General features: G+C 45.3%; 1 protein-coding gene and 1 long non-coding RNA gene across 2 annotated transcripts in view; one reads left to right on the top strand and one right to left on the bottom strand.

The window, feature by feature from the left end:
* Positions 1-18211, top strand: part of MRPL21 (mitochondrial ribosomal protein L21) — an 88747-nt gene extending 70536 nt beyond the window's left edge. The window contains exons 6-7 of the mRNA XM_063944352.1: positions 2922-3025; positions 18096-18211. Coding sequence (XP_063800422.1) covers positions 2922-3025; positions 18096-18160 — 169 coding nt within the window. The 3' untranslated portion in view covers positions 18161-18211. The remainder of the gene's footprint in view (positions 1-2921; positions 3026-18095) is intronic.
* LOC134968840 (uncharacterized) overlaps positions 1-21449 on the bottom strand; it is an 87629-nt gene that overhangs the window by 9962 nt on the left and 56218 nt on the right. The window lies entirely within an intron of this gene.

Consider the following 21449-nt stretch of genomic DNA (forward strand, 5'->3'; position numbering starts at 1 on the left):
TATAATACTACCATTGTTCCAGCATAAAACGATCTTCATTATGTGTTTCTGTAAGTTATCTGTAACCGTATAGGTTAAAGAGACCTAATGTCAAAAAAACACAAGTTAATTTATTTTTCATCCACTAGGGGTCACTGGAGTACTCTTAAGATATGGACGGGGTGTTAGCAGGGATAGACACATTTAAATATTGACATTAGTAACCCTCCATACTTCCAAGATACCTCAGTGTTTTTTTGTGCCTCACCAGGTGGAACACATTTGAAAGGATCTCCAGACTTAACTTTTCTTTTTGAAGTCTTTTTTTTTTCTTTTGATATTTCCCAACCCCTTCCTAGCTTATTGAGAAGCGTGGGTCCAGGCTTGGGGGTGCTTCTGAGTGCAGCATAGGCTTGTCTGTGCTCAGGAGAGGAGCCCTGCCGTAGACCTAATCAGCGGTAGCTGATTTCAGCCTAAGGCTGCAGGGGCTGGACAGCGCTTAATCAGGAAACCCGCCAGAGCCTTCAATTTCCACAGGTAAGGAGCGGGCAGGCAGCTCACACTGCCGCCCCTCCGTTATTCATTGTACATGTCTTCAGCTGGGTAGCGGGGTGGTCAGATCATGCTGCCGTTTCCGCCATGTGTGGGGAGTTCATGTTTTACTTTCATTTGCTGCGTCCCCCTCCAGCCCGGCCGCGGTCAGCCATGCTGCCGCCGCTGGGTGCCTGCTGTGCTCCGGAATGGACAGCCACGCTGCCGTCTCTGGGCACCCACTTTGTCCCGGCTCACACGCGGTCACCTCCCGCGCTGGCCGCCTGTCACCCCTGCTCTCACTGCCACAGCTTCCCCTGCAGCCCGCCCAACACTGTTACTCTTAACGGCCATGGGCAGCTCCCTCTGCTGCAGCGGCCCGCCGTCCGTCCCCGGCATTGCCTCTCACAGAGACGGAGAGGTAAAGGGGGGGATGTTATGCTTTTTAGTCAAAAGTAGCATGTGTACAGAAGCTGCAAATGATGGGGGACAGGAAATGGGGTCCCTAGTCCAGTGTTCCCCTAATATAAGGGGGAATGGCAATGTATTGTCAGTTACTACAGGCTATTAAGTCTGTAACCGTGTTTTGCATGGTACAGGTGTTGACCTATTAAGGGTCTATTGTATATATGTTTTACTTTAAAAAGTTATACAAAGCACATGGTTGGACGCCATTTTACTTGACTTCCTGTTTCTTTCTACAATCATTTGCTCTGTCCTACAACACACAGCCACTGGAGGGTGCAGGGGTGTTAGTAGCAATTTAAGTGCGGTGCATTTCTGGCTTCTACACAGTTTAGTTACATTTTTACTGCATCGTGGGGACTTGTGTTTCACTGTATACCTGTCTGTCTGTGTACACGATGAGTAAAGCTAATGCAGAATCAAAGAAGCAGTTTGTTTGCGATGTCTGTAAGTGTGTGTTACCTGATGGAACTTCCACTTGAACAGTGTTTCTTGCAAATACGGGTCCAAAGATGGACCTCTACCCTAACCCTCCTTGGGTGATGATGGCAGGTGTGATGACTGAGTTAAAGTCAGAATTGGCCACTGCGCGAAAAGATTTGTGAAGCGGCTAAGCCTGATTCTAGGTTTATACCATCTGAGCTGCCAGAGTGGGCTCAGGATATGTCAAGAACTTTGCAGGGTTTACAAAAGTCCATGTATAGTTCAATCTCTAAAAGTAGTAATTGTTTGTCTCATAATTTACCGGTTTCAGCTGTGTTGCATTCTGGCGATTCAATGCCAGACCTTATGTCTCAGGAGGAACAAGAGGAAGGTAATTGGGCCAGGAGTCAGATAGCTAGGTTACTGATAGCCCGGCCATTGATAATCTCATCAGGGCAGTACGCCAGGTGCTAAATTTTACGGTGACTGAGGAACATCTATAAATTGGTGTAGTATGGTATGCCGGCGGCCAGCATACCGGCGCCGGCATAGCCGACAGCTGAGCGAGAGCAAATGAGCCCCTTGTGGGCATGTAGTATATGCAGGCATGTAGCAGCCATAAGCTTTCTTATTTTATTTTTATAGTCTTACTATTTTTTGGAGTGATCTTTCTGAACAGCGTCTTATAAGTACCTTAGAAAGAGTCGCTCCAACAACTCTCCGCCGGGCCGCGGCAACGCTTACCTACGAGTACAGTGCTGTTTCGACGGGCGTCTGTGTCAGATATACTAGCAGGTCCAGCAGACGTTACCAGGCTGTGGCCGGAGCACGGGGAAGAAGGTTCCGCTGAGAGGGGAAATACGGACACAGCCGCATTGTTTTAGGAGGAGACTACCAAACAGTCGCTGACGCGGCTGCCACCTCGGGTGCACCAGCGCTAGCCCTTAGGGATCATAGGCTCCAGGAGTAGTATGAGGCCGCAATCCCTAGCGTTGATGTCGGCAGTGGGGAGTCAGACGCGCTCCTGGTCGCCCCCCCTGGTTCATAACCAGTTTCCTCCGAGTCTCCCGCCATGTTATACAACTCTCAGCCATATTAGAATCTAAGAGGATCCCATCAATATTGAGAAAGCTGGAAGAGGTGACCCATACCTGGAGTCTGCGCCAGGGTGCTGGATGGTGGATGGGGAGGTTCCCTGCCAAACTTCTGCTTAGGAGGATAAGGGTGATGGTTTAAAAAACAATAAATAGCATTTTGACAGACACTTTATTAGACATGCTAACTACTTGAATAAAGGAAGGGATTGTCCTTCAAATGGGTAGTGACCCAAATGTACAGTGTGCCCTGATTGTGTGTGAGCATACTTGCCAGGCTTACTGCATGGATATATAATCTCTCTAAATGTGACTTATTTTCAATGTTTTTCCAGATGCAGCGTTGTAGTATTAGTTGATAAGAAAAAGTAATTACTGTCTAATAGTCTGCAAAGTAGCATGAGAGTCTGTTCTCTGCATTCGTTACAGAAAGGATTTAGTCCGAGTTGAAGCAACAGTGATTGAAAAAACTGAATCTCATCCAAAGATTAACATGAAGTTTTGGAGGCGTCACGGATACCAAAAGACGAGAAGTAAGATGTGAAGATTAGAACATGCATTGTTACATTAAGTCATTGGTTGTAAAATCCAGTTTTATGGAGAGCTTGGTTTGCAATGCTACAATGAGTTGTCTGTTTTGACATATCTGTACCAGTGTTACAGAGAATGACAAGACTTGATGGCATGGCTGGGTGTTTGGTACTTCTCAGATCCAGCCGTCAGGACACACTGACAGTGCATGTTTTCCAGCTCTTCTTGTAGAATCGCAACTGAAATAATTAGAACCATGTGTGGCGCTTTTCAAATGTCAGTCAGTAATGAATACACCTGTGCTACAGCAGGGAGATGTGGAAAACATGTATTGTTAGTGGATTTGAAAAGCACTGCTCTAGGAGCTCAGCAGCTATGAAATACCAGTTTCTAATGGTGTATGTCAGGCCTGGCCAACCTGTGGCTCTCCAGCTGTTGTAAAACTACAAGTCCCATCATGCTTTGCCACATTTTTGCTATTAGGGAATGCTTAAACTGTGGCAAGGCATGCTGGGATGTGTAGTTTCACAACATCTGGAGAGCCACAGGTTGGCCAAGCCTGGTGTATGTTGTTGTAGTGACAGTTAAAGCAGATTTTTACTATTTTGGACATGGTGCCATCTGGTTTATTTCTGTTCCATATCTCAGACCATATCTCAGACTACAACAACCTACATCTTTTTGCTTGTCTCTCAGCTTGACGCAGTGTGTGTGTATATTATATATATATATATATATATATATATATATATAGGTAGTGAATGAACGGCGGCACTCAAGCAGACTTAGTCGTTATGAAGATAAAATTTCCTTTAATCGCCTACATGTTTCGGGGAAAATCACCCCGTCCTCAGGGCTCTGAGGACGGGGTGATTTTCCCCGAAACATGTAGGCGATTAAAGGAAATTTTATCTTCATAACGACTAAGTCTGCTTGAGTGCCGCCGTTCATTCACTACCTATGCTAGTCACATTGCTGACTTGGAGGGCACCGCAGCAAAGGAACTCGTTGTCGTCTCTGGGAGTGCCGGTATGACTTCTGTATATATATATATATATATATATATATATACCGACATTTCTGCTACATACAGCGGCACTCGGAGACTTGGTAAAGTGGCAAAAAGGTGCTTTTACTAAATCATGATGACAATTTGCATTCCAACGTTTCGGGGTGCGAACACTTCTTGTTTGCTCACCTTGACAAAGGAGTGGTTCGCACCCCGAAACGTTGGAATGCAAATTGTCATCATGATTTAGTAAAAGCACCTTTTTGCCACTTTACCAAGTCTCCGAGTGCCGCTGTATGTAGCAGAAATGTCGGTTTAAATGATTTTTCAGATGGCACCGGAGCATGTTACCATCTGTTAGGTGAGTGCCGATCCGTTCACAGCAACTATATATATATCTATCTATATATATCTATCTATATCTATCTATCTATATCTATCTATATCTATCTATATCTATCTATATCTATCTATATCTATCTATATCTATATATATATATATATATATATATATATATATCTATATATATATATATATATATATATAGAAAAAGGCAGGGGTCCGGCACAGCCACTTAATAATAATAGTGCGCTGGGGGGGGGCGCCCTGGGCAGCAATGTATAATACCTGTATGGCGAAAAATACATCACATATAGCCCTTGAGGCTATATGGATGTATTTAACCCCTGCCAGATATCTAAAACTCCGGAGAAGAAGCCCGCCGAAAAGGGGGCGGGGCCTATTCTCCTCAGCACACAGCGCCATTTTCCCTCACAGAAAGGCTGGTGGGAAGGCTCCCATGATCTCCCCTGCACTGCACTACAGAAACAGGGTTAAAACAGAGAGGGGGGGCACTGATTTGGCGATATGTATAGGTGTTATACTGCGACCAGCGATCGCCTCAGCCTGGATGTGCAGAGCTGAGGTGGCTTGGTCGGATTCCCTGACTAAAAATATTGATACCTTTGACAGGGGCAGTATTTTATTGACTATAGAGCATTTAAAGGATGCATTTCTATATATGCGAGATGCGCAGAGGGATATTTGCACTCTGGCATCAAGAGTAAATGCGATGTCCATATCTGCAAGAAGATGTTTATGGACACGACAGTGGTCAGGTGATGCAGATTCCAAACGGCACAAAGATGTATTGCCGTATAAAGGGGAGGAGTTATTTGGGGTCGGTCCATGGGACCTGGTGGCCAGGGCAACTGCTGGAAAATCCACCGTTTTTTACCCTAAGTCACATCTCTGCAGAAAAAGACACCGTCTTTTCAGCCTCAGTCCTTTCGTCCCTATAAGAGTCATATCTGCCCAGGGATAGAGGAAAGGGAAGAAGACTGCAGCAGGCAGCCCATTCCCAGGAACAGAAGCCCTCCACCGCTTCTACCAAGTTCTCAGCATGACGCTGGGACCGTACAGGACCCCTGGATCCTACAAGTAGTATCCAAGGGGTACAGATTGGAATGTCGAGAGGTTTCCCCCCTCGCAGGTTCCTGTAGTCTGCTGTACCAATGTCTCCCTCCGACAGGGAGGCAGTATTGAAAACAATTCACAAGCTGTATTCCGAGCAGGTGATAATAAAATTACCCCTCCGATAACAAGGAAAGGGGTATTACTCCACACTATATGGTGGTACTGAAGGCTAGGTGAGACCTATTCTAAATCTGAAAAATTTGAACACTTGCAAGGGTTCAAATCCAGATGGAGTCACTCAGAGCAGTGATAGCAAAGAACAAGGGGACTATATGGTGTCCCGGGACATCAGGGATGCTTACCTCCATGTCCCAAAATTTGCTTTTTCTCACCAAGGGTACCTCAGGTTCGTGGTACAGAACTGTCACTATCAGTTTCAAGACGATGCCGTTGGATTGTCCAAGGCACCCCGGGTCCTTACCAAGGTAATGACCGAAAGGAGGATTCGTCTTCAAAGAAAATGGACGACCTCCTGATAAGAACAAGGTCCAGAGAACAGTTGGAGGTCGGAGTAGCACTATCTCAAGTAGTTCTACGACAGCACGGGTGGATTCTAAATATTCCAAAACCGCAGTTGTTCCGACGACACGTCTGCTGGTCCTAGGGATGATTCTGGACACAGTCCAGGAAAAGGTGTTTCTCCCAGAGGAGAAAGCCAGGGAGTTATCCGAGCTAATCGGGATCCTCCTAAAACCAGGAAAAGTGTCAGTGCATCATTGCACAAGAGTCCTGGTAAAAATGGTGGCTTATTACGAAGCGCTTCCATTCGGCAGATTTCACGCAAGAACTCTTCAGTGGGATCTGCTGGACAAATGGTCCGGATCGCATCTTCAGATGCATCAGCGGATAACCCTATATCCAAGGACAAGGGTGTCTCTCCTGTGGTGATTACAGAGTGCTCATCTTCTAGAGGGCCGCAGATTCGGCATTCAGGATTGGATGCTGGTGACCACGGAGGCCAGCCTGAGAGGCTGGGGAGCAGTCACACAAGGAGTGTGATCAAGTCTGGAGAATTCTCTCCACATAAATATACTGGAGCTAAGAGCAAATTTATAATGCTCTAAGCTTAGCAAGACCTCTGCTTCAAGGTCAGCCGGTATTGATCCAGTGGGATAACATCACGGCAGTCGCCCACGTAAACAGAAAGGGCGGCACAAGAAGCAGGAGGGCAGTGGCAAAACTGCAAGGATTTTTCGCTAGGCGGAAAATCATGTGATAGCACTGTCAGCAGTGTTCATTCCGGGAGTGGACGACTGGGAAGCAGACTTCCTCAGCAGGCACGACCTCCACCCGGGAGAGTGGGAACTTCATCGGGAAGTTTTCCGCATGATTGTGAACCGTTGGGAAAGACCAAAGGTGGACATGATGGCGTCCCGCCCGAACAAAAAATGGGACAGGTATTGCGCCAGGTCACGAGACCTTCAGGCGATAGCTGTGGACGTCCTGGTAACACCGTGGGTGTAACAGTCGGTGTATGTGTTCCCTCCTCTGCTTCTCATAACCAAGGTATTGAGAATTATAAGACATAGAGGAGTAAGAACTATACTCGTGGCTCCGGATTGGCCAAGAGGGACTTGGTAACCGGAACTTCAAGAGATGCTCACAGAGGACTAATGGCCTCGGGAGCTAAGAAGGGATTTGCTTTCAGCAAGTACCATGTCTGTTCCAAGAGGAACCGTGGCATCGGCCTTTAAGAAAGGACCTGCTCCAGCAGGGACCTTGTCTGTTCCAAGACTTACCGCGACTGCGTTTGACGGCATGGCGGTTTGAACGCCGGATCCTAAGGGAAAAGGCATTCCGGAAGAGGTCATACCTACCCTGGTCAAAGCCAGGAAGGAGGTGACCGCACAACGTTATCACCACATGTGGTAAAAATATGTTGCGTGGGTGAGGCCAGGAAGGCCCACGAAAAAATTTCAACTAGGTCGATTTCTGCACTTCCTGCAAACAGGAGTGTCTATGAGCCTCAAATTGGGGTCCATTAAGGTTCAAGTTTCGGCCCTATAGATTTTCTTCCAGAAAGAATTGGCTTCAGTTCCTGAAGTCCAGACGTTTGTCAAGGGAGTATTGCATATACAGCCCTTGTGTGCCTCCAGTGGCACCGTGGGATCTCAACGTAGTGTTGGGATTCCTCAAATCATATTGGTTTGAACCACTCAAATCTGTGGATTTGAAATATCTCACATGGAAAGTGACCATGCTGTTGGCCCTGGCCTCGGCCAGGCGATTGTCAAAATTGGCGGCTATGTCTTACAAAAGCCCATATTTGATTTTCCATTCGGACAGGGCAGAACTGCGGACTCGTCCCCAGTTTCTTCCTAAGGTGGTGTCAGCGTTTCACCTGAAACAACCTATTGTGGTGCCTGCGGCTACTAGGGACTTGGAGGACTCCAAGTTGCTAGACGTTGTCAGGGCCCTGAATATATATATATATATATATATATATATATAATTCCAGGACGGCTGGAGTCAGAAAGTCTGACTTGCTGTTTATATTGTTGGCACCCAAAAAGCTGGGTGCTCCTGCTTCTAAGCAGACTATTGCTCGTTGGATTTGTAGTACAATTCAGCTTGCACATTCTGTGGCAGGCCTGCCACAGCCAAAATCTGTAAATGCCCATTCCACAAGGAAGGTGGGCTCATCTTGGGCGGCTGCCCGAGGGGTCTCGGCTTTACAACTTTGCCGAGCAGCTACTTGGTCAGGGGCAAACACGTTTGCAAAATTCTACAAATTTGATACCCTGGCTGAGGAGGACCTGGAGTTCTCTCATTCGGTGCTGCAGAGTCATCCGCACTCTCCCGCCCGTTTGGGAGCTTTGGTATAATCCCCATGGTCCTGACGGAGTCCCCAGCATCCACTAGGACGTTAGAGAAAATAAGATTTTACTTACCGATAAATCTATTTCTCATAGTCCGTAGTGGATGCTGGGCGCCCATCCCAAGTGCGGATTGTCTGCATTACTTGTACATAGTTATTGTTACAAAAAAATCGGGTTATTATTGTTGTGAGCCATCTTTTTTAGAGGCTACTTCATTGTTATCATACTGTTAACTGGGTTCAAATCACAAGTTGTACGGTGTGATTGGTGTGGCTGGTATGAGTCTTACCCGGGATTCAAGATCCTTCCTTATTGTGTACGCTCATCCGGGCACAGTACCTAACTGAGGCTTGGAGGAGGGTCATAGGGGGAGGAGCCAGTACACACCATGGGATCCTAAAAGCTTGCTTTTGTGCCCTGTCTCCTGCGGAGCCGCTATTCCCCATGGTCCTGACGGAGTCCCCAGCATCCACTACGGACTATGAGAAATAGATTTATCGGTAAGTAAAATCTTATTATTTTTAGTAGCAAGTAATTGATCATAATCATATCCTCTTGCAAGGAATTTTTTCAACAGACTATCAATATGGTGCTCTGCTTGTTTAATATCAGACGTAATACGTCTCGCACGAATCAATTGCGAATACGGCAGCCCTGCAATGAGGGATCTGGGATGACAACTATTATAAGCAAGTAAATTATTGCGATCCGTGGGTTTACAGTACATATTAGTTGAAATATAACCCTCATGCAAGCATATAGAAACATCGAGGTAATGCACTTCAGTAGGACTGAATGAAAAAGTGAACTTAACAGGACTAGGACCTACATTATGTTGGTTAATGTGGTTAATCAAATCAATACAGTCACCCTTCCAAAAAATCAACAAGTCGTCAATGTAGCGACAAAAAAAGATGATCCTATTGGTAATTGATTCCTCTGAAAAAAATACAGATCTTTCAACATCAAACATAAAGATGTTAGCGTATGAGGGGGCCACCGCCGCCCCCATCGCACAACCAATCAGCTGTAAATAAAATGTACCATTATACAGAAAAAAGTTCCTCGTTAAGATGAATTTGAGCAGCATAATCACAAATGTGACATCAGGACCACTGTATGAAGGCTGATTATTCAAGAACCGGCCCACTGCAGCCAAGCCTAAATCATGTGGTATGACAGTATATAGGTTAGTAACGTCAATAGTGAACATTGTTACATCAGGATCTAACTTCGGAAGTGCCAAAAGTTTTACCAGGAGTGATGTGGTATCCAGTAGATATCTCGGATGTTGCCTAATAAAAGGTTGTAATAAACTATCAATATATACGGAGGCTGGCTGTGACAGAGCACCCCGGGCTGCAATAATAGGTCTACCCGGAGGGTCCACAATGGATTTATGGATCTTAGGGGTGGTATAGAATAGTGGGACCATGAGAAAAGCTGGTAGAAGGGCTTTAGAGAGTGGCTCAGAAATAATACCATGGTCTAAGGCATCTTTAAGAATTGAAGAAAGCTCTGCTTTAAAGATGACTGACGGATCCTGTGGGAGTAAACGATATGTAGCAGTATCATTCAAATGGGCAGCGACTTGAGATTTATATTTGTCAAAGTCCTGGATTACCAGAGCACGCCCCTTATCCGCAGGACGAAAAATCAAAGATTTGTTGTTAGCAAGATTATCCAAAGCTTGTTGTTCCACCTTGGTAAGATTATGGCGGCACGGAGGTAGGGTAGATATAGACGACTGGACTTCTTCATTCAGGAGACGCATAAAGGTTTTGATAGATGGATTAAATGATTGAGGTTCAAACGTACTTTTCGGAGTAAGTTTCATCAGTTGTTGAGGAATTTCAACGGCTGCTGACTCTTGTGGTATAGAAGGAGTAGAAGACAAGCGTTTACCATAAAACTCTTTAAGTTTCAACTGCCGGTGTAGTTTATGTTGTTCAATATTCCAATCCAATGCATTAAATCGTGACGTCTGGACAAATGATAGTCCTTTAGCTAGGACATCAGTCTCAATAGTTGTTAGATCATATGAGGATAGATTAACAATTAAGTTTTGTTGGAGGTCAGTTTTTTTGCGCGACCCCTGCCTTTTGTTTTGGCCTCCCCGTCTGGTGTATTTTCGGTATCGCGGGTGTATTATGCTCTCGTAGTCACCACTAAAGGGTCAAGCTGGCCACGTTTTCTACCTCGGGGACCACGTCGGTCATTATCACTTGCTGATGAATTGAATTCAGTAGAGGAATCCTGCTGCCGGTCGTCCTGTCGTCTGTTGCGTCTGAAAAAAGGTTTGCGGTAATCATGACCCCTAGCTGGATAGGTCCACTGATATACCGTATTATTTTCATAATCTGCTTCAACCTTGGATAATTTGTACTTTTTAAATTTAATCAGATCCCGTTTGTACGTCTGTAATTGGGAATTTAATTTAGTATACCATTCAGTATCCGTATCACTGGTGAGATTAGGCTTGTGGATTATCTCAAATGCATCAATTTTCTCCTTAGTAATAGCAACTTCTTTAGTGGAAAATTCAATGATCAATAACATAAGATCGAAAGAACATTTATTAGTTATTGATATCCACTTTCTACAAAAAGCGGGATCGTGTTTCCCAATTGTAGGGCCATTACGAACACGTAGGCCCCTAGGGATTTTTTTTCGCTCTGTGATAGTCACTTAAGGATAATGCATGATAGTAGTAATCAATCTCACGCCTCTTCAACCTCAATAATTCACGATATACATCGTCAAGAGGTAGAGCTTCAGCTTGCTCAATAAGCCCACCAGTGACTAGAATGGTATCGGCTTCCGCTTCAGAATAGGAATATGTATCACCTATTGGATAAGTAGTCAATGCATGACCACTAATTTGTACATCAGAGTTCATCTCAGCCATGATAAATACACAGTGATATGCAGCTGTGTGTGCAAAAAACAAAAAAAGGTGATCAAAAAAGTATAAAAACAGACCATATGTAAATGCACACTGGAATAATACCTCAAGCAGACTTCAGGGGTGCCCTGACCAAGGATCCGGCAATCCAGGAATCCATAAATAGAAAAAGGCAGGGGTCCGGCACAGCCACTTAATAATAATAGTACACTGGGTGCCCTCACAGAGAAAAGTACAAACAATGCAAATGGTGCGGCACTCCAATGATTAAGAAATCAGATGAGACGTAGATTCAACGTTTCAATGCCCTATTTTAATGTGGCATTTTCGTCAGGATATAAGCATAAATACCCACATCTGATTAAAACCTGATTGGTATATATTTGAATTGGGTACTGTAACTGAGCAAAAACTTGATTGGTGTATATCGAAATCTATTGATGTTGTATCCATCCTGTATGATAACAATGTTATTTGAAAATATGAAGTAGAGATAACATTGTATTTTAAGAATAAATTTTAAATTATATTGATTGTCTGTAATAAGTTACTAGCGCCCTCAGATTCTGTGTGTATATGTATGTATATATATATATATATATATATATATATATATATATATATATATATATATATATATATATAATCACTGGAACTCGGCACTCCGTGGTAACAATAGCCATATGCAGCTGGCCTGGTGCCCTCTAGTATACTTGCGTATGTGTACAGATAGTGGCATAAGCGGCACTCACAGTCATAACTTATAATGACAGATCCAGTCCCCATACAGGGACTGTGCCCGTCATTATAAGTTTAGACCGTGAGTGCCGCTTCTGTCACTAATCTATGTGTGTGTGTTCTATCTATCTATCTATCTATCTATCTATCTATCTATCTATCTATCTATCTATCTATCTATGTGTGTGTATGTATGTATATATACACACACACACACACACACACACACACACACACACACACACACACACACACTAGTGATGAGCGGGTTCGGTTTTACTCGGTTCTCAAAACGGCATCTTATTGGCTATCCAAAACACGTGACATCTGTGAGCCAATAAGATGCCGTTTTGAGAACCGAGTAAAACCGAACCCGCTCATCACGAATATATATATATTTATTATATTTGTTCTAGCAGTGTGGAATAATTAGGGGTACACTTGCTCCTTTTCTCTTGATGCACATGTATACTTGGCTTTGCCAGATTTTGTAAATGCCTTTGTGCCGTATGTCTATACTCTGTGTGGAGGGTATTGTTGGTTTGTAGTGAACATGGTAAACCACTCACCGTCCCTTCTAGTTAGACTGGGCTATACAGATTTGTGGTAAAAGCAGCTGTGGATGGACGCTGACCCCTGCATTGTATTTGTATTGATCTAATCCTGATATGCATATTAATTTCTCTGACGTCCTAAGTGGATGCTGGGACTTCGTAAGGACCATGGGGAATAGCGGCTCCGCAGGACACTGGGCACAACTAAAGAAAGCTTTAGGACAACCTGGTGTGCACTGGCTCCTCCCACTATGACCCTCCTCCAGACCTGAAAATCGGCGGCAGAAGACTTCGGTCTTCACCAAGGTAGCGCACAGCACTGCAGCTGTGCGCCATTGCTCCTCATGCACACCTCACACTCCGGTCACTGATGGGTGCAGGGCGCTGGGGGGGGGGCGCCCTGAGCAGCAATATAAACACCTTGGCTGGCAAATCATCACAATATATAGTCCCAGAGGCTATATATGTGATAAATTACCCCTGCCAGAATTCCTGAAAAAAGCAGGAGAAGTCCGCCGAAAAAGGGGCGGGGCTATCCCCCTCAGCACACTGGCGCCATTTTCCCTCACAGCTCTGCTGGAAGGATCGCTCCCTGGCTCTCCCCTGCAGTATCAAGCTACAAAGGGTAAAAAAGAGAGGGGGGGCACTAAATTTAGGCGCAGTATAACTTATATAGCAGCTATAAGGGGAAATAATTCAGTTAATCCCTGTATTATTATAGCGCTCTGGTGTGTGCTGGCACACTCTCTCTCTGTCTCCCCAAAGGGCTTTGTGGGGTCCTGTCCTCAGTCAGAGCATTCCCTGTGTGTGTGCGGTGTGTCGGTACGGCTGTGTCGACATGTTTGATGAGGAGGCTTATGTGGAGGCGGAGCAGATGCCGATAAATGTGATGTCACCCCCTGCGGGGCAGACACCTGAGTGGATGGACTTGTGGAAGGAATTACGTGAAAGTGTCAACTCCTTGCATAAAAAGTTTGACGACATACCAAATATGGGACAGCCGGCTTCTCAGCTCGTGCCTGCCCAAGCGTCTCAAAGGCCATCAGGGGCTCTAAAACGCCCGCTACCTCAGATGGCAGACACAAATGTCGACACGGATACTGATACCAGTGTCGACGACGAGGAGACTAATGTAATGTCCAATAGGGCCACTCGTTACATGATTGAGGCAATGAAAAATGTGTTGCACATTTCTGATCTTACCCCAGGTACCACAAAAAAGGGTATTACGTTTGGGGAGAAAAAACTACCAGTGGTTTTTCCCCCATCTGAGGAGTTAAATGAAGTGTGTGAAGAAGCGTGGGCTTCCCCCGATAAGAAACTGGTAATTTCTAAAAGATTACTAATGGCGTACCCTTTCCCGCCAGAGGATAGGTCACGTTGGGAAACACCCCCTAGGGTGGATAAAGCGCTCACACGCTTGTCAAAAAAGGTGGCACTACCGTCTCCGGATACGGCCGCCCTAAAGGAACCTGCTGATAGAAAGCAGGAGGCTATACTGAAGTCTGTATATACACACTCAGGCATTATACTGAGACCAGCTATTGCTTCAGCATGGATGTGCAGTGCTGCGGCTGCGTGGTCAGATTCCCTGTCGGAGAATATTGACACCCTTGACAGGGACACTATATTGCTAACCGTAGAGCATATTAAAGACGCAGTCTTATACATGAGAGATGCACAGAGGGATATTTGCCGGCTGGCATCTAAAATAAGTGCAATGTCCATTTCTGCCAGGAGAGGGTTATGGACTCGGCAGCGGACAGGGGATGCAGATTCTAAAAGGCACATGGAGGTTTTGCCTTACAAGGGTGAGGAGTTATTTGGGGACGGTCTCTCGGACCTAGTTTCCACAGCAACAGCTGGGAAGTCAGCATTTTTACCCCATATTCCCTCACAGCCAAAGAAAGCACCGTATTATCAGGTACAGTCCTTTCGGCCCCAGAAGAGTAAGCGGGGAAAAGGAGCGTCCTTTCTGCCCAGAGGCAGAGGTAGGGGGAAAAAGCTGCAGCATACAGCCAGTTCCCAGGAGCAAAAATCCTCCCCCGCTTCCTCCAAAGCCGCCGCATGACGGTGGGGCTCCACAGGCGGAGCCAGGTACGGTGGGGGGCCGGCTCAAAAGCTTCAGCAATCAGTGGGCTCGCTCACAGGTGGATCCCTGGATTCTACAAGTAGTTTCTCAGAGGTACAAGCTGGAGTTTGAAACGTCTCCCCCCCCCCCCCCCCCCCCCCACACCGTTTCCTCAAATCTGCCCTGCCAACAACTCCCTCAGGCAGGGAGGCTGTGCTAGAGGCAATTCACTAGCTGTATTCCCAGCAGGTGATAGTCAAGGTGCCCCTCCTTCAACAAGGAAGGGGTTACTATTCCACAATGTTTGTGGTACCGAAACCGGACGGTTCGGTGAGACCCATTTTAAATTTGAAATCCTTGAACACATGTATAAAAAAATTCAAGTTCAAGATTGAATCGCTCAGGGCGGTTATTGCAAGCCTGGACGAGGGGGATTACATGGTATCTCTGGACATCAAGGATGCTTACCTGCATGTCCCCATTTACCATCCTCACCAGGAGTACCTCAGATTTGTGGTACAGGATTGTCATTACCAATTCCAGACGTTGCCGTTTGGTCTGTCCACGGCACCGAGGATATTTACCAAGGTAATGGCCGAAATGATGATACTCCTTCGAAAAAAGGGAGTTTTAATTATCCCGTAATTGGACGATCTCCTAATAAAGGCGAGATCCAGGGAGCAGTTGTTGGTCGGGGTAGCACTATCTCAGGAAGTGCTACAACAGCACGGTTGGATTCTAAATATTCCAAAGTCACAGCTGGTCCTTACGACGCGTCTACTGTTCCTGGGGATGGTTCTGGACACAGACCAGAAAAAAGTGTTTCTCCCGGAGGAGAAAGCCAAGGAGCTGTCATCTCTAGTCAGAGGCCTCCTGAAACCAAAACGGGTGTCGGTGCATCACTGCACGCGAGTCCTGGGAAAGATGGTAGCTTCTTACGAAGCAATTCCATTCGGCAGGTTCCATGCAAGAACCTTTCAGTGGGACCTGTTGGACAAGTGGTCCGGATCGCATCTTCAGATGCATCGGCTGATAACCCTGTCTCCAAGGACCAGGGTGTCTCTGCTGTGGTGGCTGCAGAGTGCTCATCTGCAAGAGGGCCGCAGATTCGGCATACAGGACTGGGTCCTGGTGACCACGGATGCCAGCCTTCGAGGCTGGGGGCAGTTACACAGGGAAGACACTTCCAAGGACTTTGGTCAAGTCAGGAGACTTCCCTACACATAAATATTCTGGAACTGAGAGCCATTTACAATGCCCTAAGTCAGGCAGGACCCCTGCTTCAAAACCAGCCGGTACTGATCCAGTCAGACAACATCACGGCAGTCGCCCATGTAAACCGACAGGGCGGCACAAGAAGCAGGATGGCGATGGCAGAAGCCACAAGGATTCTCTGCTGGGCGGAAAATCACGTGTTAGCACTGTGTCAGCAGTGTTCATTCCGGGAGTGGACAACTGGGAAGCAGACTTCCTCAGCAGACACGACCTACACCCGGGAGAATGGGGACTTCATCCAGAAGTCTTCCAACTGATTGTAAACCTTTGGGAAAGGCCACAGGTGGACATGATGGCGTCCCGCCTAAACAAAAAGCTAGAAAGATATTGCGCCAGGTCAAGGGACCCTCAGGCAATAGCTGTGGACGCTCTAGTGACACCGTGGGTGTACCAGTCGGTTTATGTGTTCCCTCCTCTTCCTCTCATACCCAAGGTACTGAGGATAATAAGGAAAAGAGGAGTAAGAACTATACTCATAGTTCCGGATTGGCCAAGAAGAGCTTGGTACCCGGAACTTCAAGAAATGATCTCAGAGGACCCATGGCCTCTGCCGCTCAGACTGGACCTGCTGCAGCAGGGCCCCTGTCTGTTCCAAGACTTACCGCGGCTGCGTTTGACGGCATGGCGGTTGAACGCCGGATCCTGAAGGAAAAGGGCATTCCAGAGGAAGTCATTCCTACGCTGATTAAAGCTAGGAAAGAAGTAACCGCAAACCATTATCACCGCATTTGGCGAAAATATGTTGCGTGGTGTGAGGCCAGGAAGGCCCCAACGGAGGAATTTCAGCTGGGTCGATTTCTGCACTTCCTACAGTCAGGGGTGACTATGGGCCTAAAATTGGGTTCCATTAAGGTCCAGATTTCGGCTCTGTTGATTTTCTTCCAGAAAGAACTGGCTTCACTGCCTGAAGTTCAGACATTTGTTAAGGGAGTGCTGCATATTCAGCCCCCTTTTGTGCCTCCAGTGGCACCTTGGGATCTCAACGTGTTGTTGGGTTTTCTAAAATCACATTGGTTTGAGCCACTTAAAACCGTGGATTTGAAATATCTCACGTGGAAAGTGGTCATGCTATTGGCCTTGGCTTCGGCCAGGCGTGTGTCAGAATTGGCGGCTTTGTCATGTAAAAGCCCTTATCTGATTTTCCATATGGATAGGGCAGAATTGAGGACTCGTCCCCAGTTTCTCCCTAAGGTGGTATCAGCTTTTCACTTGAACCAACCTATTGTGCCTGCGGCTACTAGGGACTTGGAGGATTCCAAGTTACTGGACGTAGTCAGGGCCTTGAAAATTTATGTTTCCAGGATGGCTGGAGTCAGGAAAACTGACTCGCTATTCTGTATGCACCCAACAAGCTGGGTGCTCCTGCTTCTATTGCTCGCTGGATCTGTAGCACAATTCAGCTTGCGCATTCTGCGGCTGGACTGCCGCATCCTAAATCTGTAAAAGCCCATTCCACAAGGAAGGTGTGCTCTTCTTGGGCGGCTGCCCGAGGGGTCTCGGCTTTACAACTTTGCCGAGCTGCTACTTGGTCAGGGTCTAACACCTTTGCTAAATTCTACAAATTTGATACCCTGGCTGAGGAGGACCTTGAGTTTGCTCATTCGGTGCTGCAGAGTCATCCGCACTCTCCTGCCCGTTTGGGAGCTTTGGTATAATCCCCATGGTCCTTATGGAGTCCCAGCATCCACTTAGGACGTCAGAGAAAATAAGATTTTACTCACTGGTAAATCGATTTCTCGTAGTCCGTAGTGGATGCTGGGCGCCCATCCCAAGTGCGGATTGTCTGCAATGCTTGTATATAGTTATTGTTAACTAAAGGGTTATTATTGAGCCATCTATTGAGAGGCTCTGTTATATTTCATACTGTTAACTGGGTATAGTATCACGAGTTGTACGGTGTGATTGGTGTGGCTGGTATGAGTCTTACCCGGGATTCAAAATCCTTCCCTATTGTGTCAGCTCTTCCGGGCACAGTATCCTAACTGAGGTCTGGAGGAGGGTCATAGTGGGAGGAGCCAGTGCACACCAGGTAGTCCTAAAGCTTTCTTTAGTTGTGCCCAGTCTCCTGCGGAGCCGCTATTCCCCATGGTCCTTACGGAGTCCCAGCATCCACTACGGACTACGAGAAATAGATTTACCGGTGAGTAAAATCTTATTTTAACATTCTAAAGGTGGTATAAAAAAAAATACTGTTCATAACCTGACAAATATTTTTTTTTTTCAGTTACAATTGACCCACTGATCATATTGAGGATCAACACAATTGAAATTGCTCCTGTTTTATCCTGAATATTTTTTTTTCTACTGTACTATTATTAAAATAAAATACTCTTCTATTAACTGTAGTGTGTGGTTTTTGTGTGAATTTTGTTTTTCTTAAAATTTTTTTAATGAAAGTGGTTTTGTGCCTTCTGTAATACAGTGCACGTTTCACAAAATCTAGGGATGAGTATGGCATGATTTTCTAGAGAGTAGCTGGTGATTAGAAAACCCACTAACGGGGAAGGGGACACCAAAGATTATACTCGGAATAAAGAGGGCCGGCCAGGCACTTGCCCAGACTCCATTCAGTTCAGTGTATTTGGTCCAACTTTAACGCATAAAAGATGGAGCAGTATTTATTATAATTTGTTTTCAATACATGCTAAAGAAGTTAAGGTGCGTACACACGGAGAGATTTTGACTGAGAGATTTCCCTTGAACTGGCAATAGGAGATTTTGACTAACTTTTCCAGCGATTTTGGCTAAGGGCGATTTTGGCTAACTCATTTAAGCAAGGGGATGCTTTTTCTTTTCTAGCGACCTAGCCAAAATTGACTTGCCTGCACGGTCTATTTTTAGCAGCGATAGCGACCTGGCGGGGACGCGCATCGCTGTCGCTGGCTGTGTACACATGGAGAGATATGCACTAACTTTCTGAGCGATTTTGACTAGTCAAAATCGCTCAGTTATATCGCTCCGTGTGTATGCACCTTAACAGTTTAAGTGGAGTTAAGAAAATGGTGACCTAATGGAATGATTTGTATTGTATGTTTGTGCCTAGAATGTGCTTTGTCCTAGGTAAACATGCTAAAAGATCATTACTTGTCCCAGGTAATCAAGGAACCAACTAGACTTGGGACTATACTGGACCTTGTACTAACTAATAATGTGGAGATATCAAATACTACAGTAGGGGAGACCTTGGGAAATAGCGATCATAATATGATCACATTCAATATCCGCTTTTACGAACAACATTATAAGGGTCTAACTAAGACTTTTAACTTTAGAAAAGCTAATTTCAACATGCTGAAACAAGCAATGAAGGACATCAGCTGGGAAAATGTATTTCATGGTAAGAATACGGCTGAAATGTGGCATGTTTTTACAACTTTGCTCAATAAGTACACTTATTTGTTCATTCCCAAGGTCTGCAAAAACAGGAATAGTAAATTCAAACCGATGTGGCCTACTAAGAAGGTCAAGGAACTAATGGTTAAAAAGAGGCGTGCTTTCAAAGCATTTAAATCTGATGGGAAGGCGAAATCATTTGAGTACTACAAGGAATGTAACAAAAAATGCAAAAAAGAAATTAGAGCAGCTAAAAAAGACGATTAAAAACAAATCGCCATGGAGAGTAAAACAAACCCCCAAAAGTTCTTTAAGTTTATAAACGGTAAAATGTTAAAAAAGGAGATTATTGGACCATTAAAGGGCGAATTGTATGTCTTGATTATTGATGATAGGGGGAAAAGAAATTTATTGAATAAATTCTTTTCATCAGTATTAATTAGAGAGAGGACCAGTTGGTGGGTGTAGTGCACAACATATGCTATGATAACGACCCGTTGCTTAAGTACCTGGTTAAACGAGGAAGTAATCCGGGAGAGACTAAGTAAAATTAAGATAAATAAATCTCCTGGGCTGGATGGACTTCACCCCAGGGTACTTATGGAACTTAACTCAGCGCTATCAAGGCCCCTATTCTATTACATCAGGAATGATACAGAATGCCTGGCGTATAGCAGAGGTGGTCCCAATATTTAAAAAAGGGAATTAAAACTAATCCCGGTAACTAATAGACCGGTAAGTTTTATAGTGGGGAAAATACTGGACGGTATAATAATGAATAGCATTCTGGAGTACTTGGATTCCTCCAAGGTTAATAATAGGAATCAGCATGGTTTTGTGAGAGACAGGTCATGTCAAACTAACCTAATTAGATTCTACGAGGGAGTGAGCGATAATATTGATCCAGGGTAAAGAAGTGGATGTGGTCTTTTTAGACTTTGCTAAGGCCTTTGACAAACTCCCACGTAAGAGACTTATTTTCAAATTAACTGAGCTTGGGGTAGGAAACACTGTTTGTACTTGGGTGAGTAATTGCCTGTATAACAGGGAACAGCAAGTGGTGGTTAATGGGTCGTTTTCTTAATGGGTCCCCAGTGCTTACTGGAATACCGCAGGGTTCTGTACTCAGGCCACTACTGTTTATAATATTTATTAATGACCGAGGAATGGGCCTGGAAAGCACAGTGTCAATTTTTGCATTACTAAACTGTGTAGAGTAATTAATTCAGAAAAGGATGTTGAGTCTCTACGGAATGACTTAACTAGACTGGAGGTTTGGGCTGAAAAATGGAAAATGAGGTTTAATATAGATAAAGTTATGCACTCTGAAACTAAGAACAATCAGGCAGCCTATAAATTAAATGGAGAAAATGTAGGGATAACGGTAGTTGAAAAGGATTCGGGAGTGCTCATTGATAATAGACTTAGTAGCAGTTTGCAATGTCAAAATGCAGCAACAAAAGCAAATAAGGTGTTAGGATGCATAAAACGGGTAATGGATACAAGGGATGAGAGTGTAATCCTGCCACTGTATAAATGATTGGTGCGGCCACACCTAGCATATTGTGTACAGTTCTGGACACCTCACTACAACAAAGATATCTTGGAACTCGAAAGGGTTCAGAAGAGAGCCACCAAACTGGTTAAGGGGTTAGAGTCACTGAATTATTGTCACGTCTGGCAGGGTTTGAGGATCCGGCAGCTGAGATTTGCCCGAGGAGGTAGCAGGCTGTGAATGAACCAGATGCGGGGGCTAGATATAGTTCCTTCGCATGGGACACGGAGCAATGAAGAACGTAGGCGGGGTTTGAGAGTCAATGGAAAGTATTTATTATGTACAGAGCTGAGGTAGGGAACTGAGGCTGGAGCACAATGATTAAAGACGTGGCTGGAGGTGAAGAACTGCTGACTGTGATTTGAAAGACAGGACTGTAGATGATGAACTGTGGATGGTACTTGAAAACGTGGCTGGAAACAAGGACTGTGGTTTGGAAAACGAGGCTTGAAGATAATAATCTGCAGGCTGTGGTCAGTGGTACAAAGGCGTGGCTGGTGAAGGAGATCTGTGGAGTGTGGCTTGAAAGACGAGGCAGAAGACCCGGGGCCGACTGTGCCCAAAGACCGGGTTTTCCAGGAGCGCTTCCACAGGCAGTAGCAGGCAAGAAACGGCAGGGCTGCAGCAGCAACAGAGAACCGACCAAGCAGGATCAGGAGGAACCAAGATACAGCAGGAATCCTGGGAGCA

This window comes from Pseudophryne corroboree, chromosome 11 (assembly GCF_028390025.1).
Source record: "Pseudophryne corroboree isolate aPseCor3 chromosome 11, aPseCor3.hap2, whole genome shotgun sequence".
Taxonomy (NCBI): Eukaryota; Metazoa; Chordata; class Amphibia; order Anura; family Myobatrachidae; genus Pseudophryne; species Pseudophryne corroboree.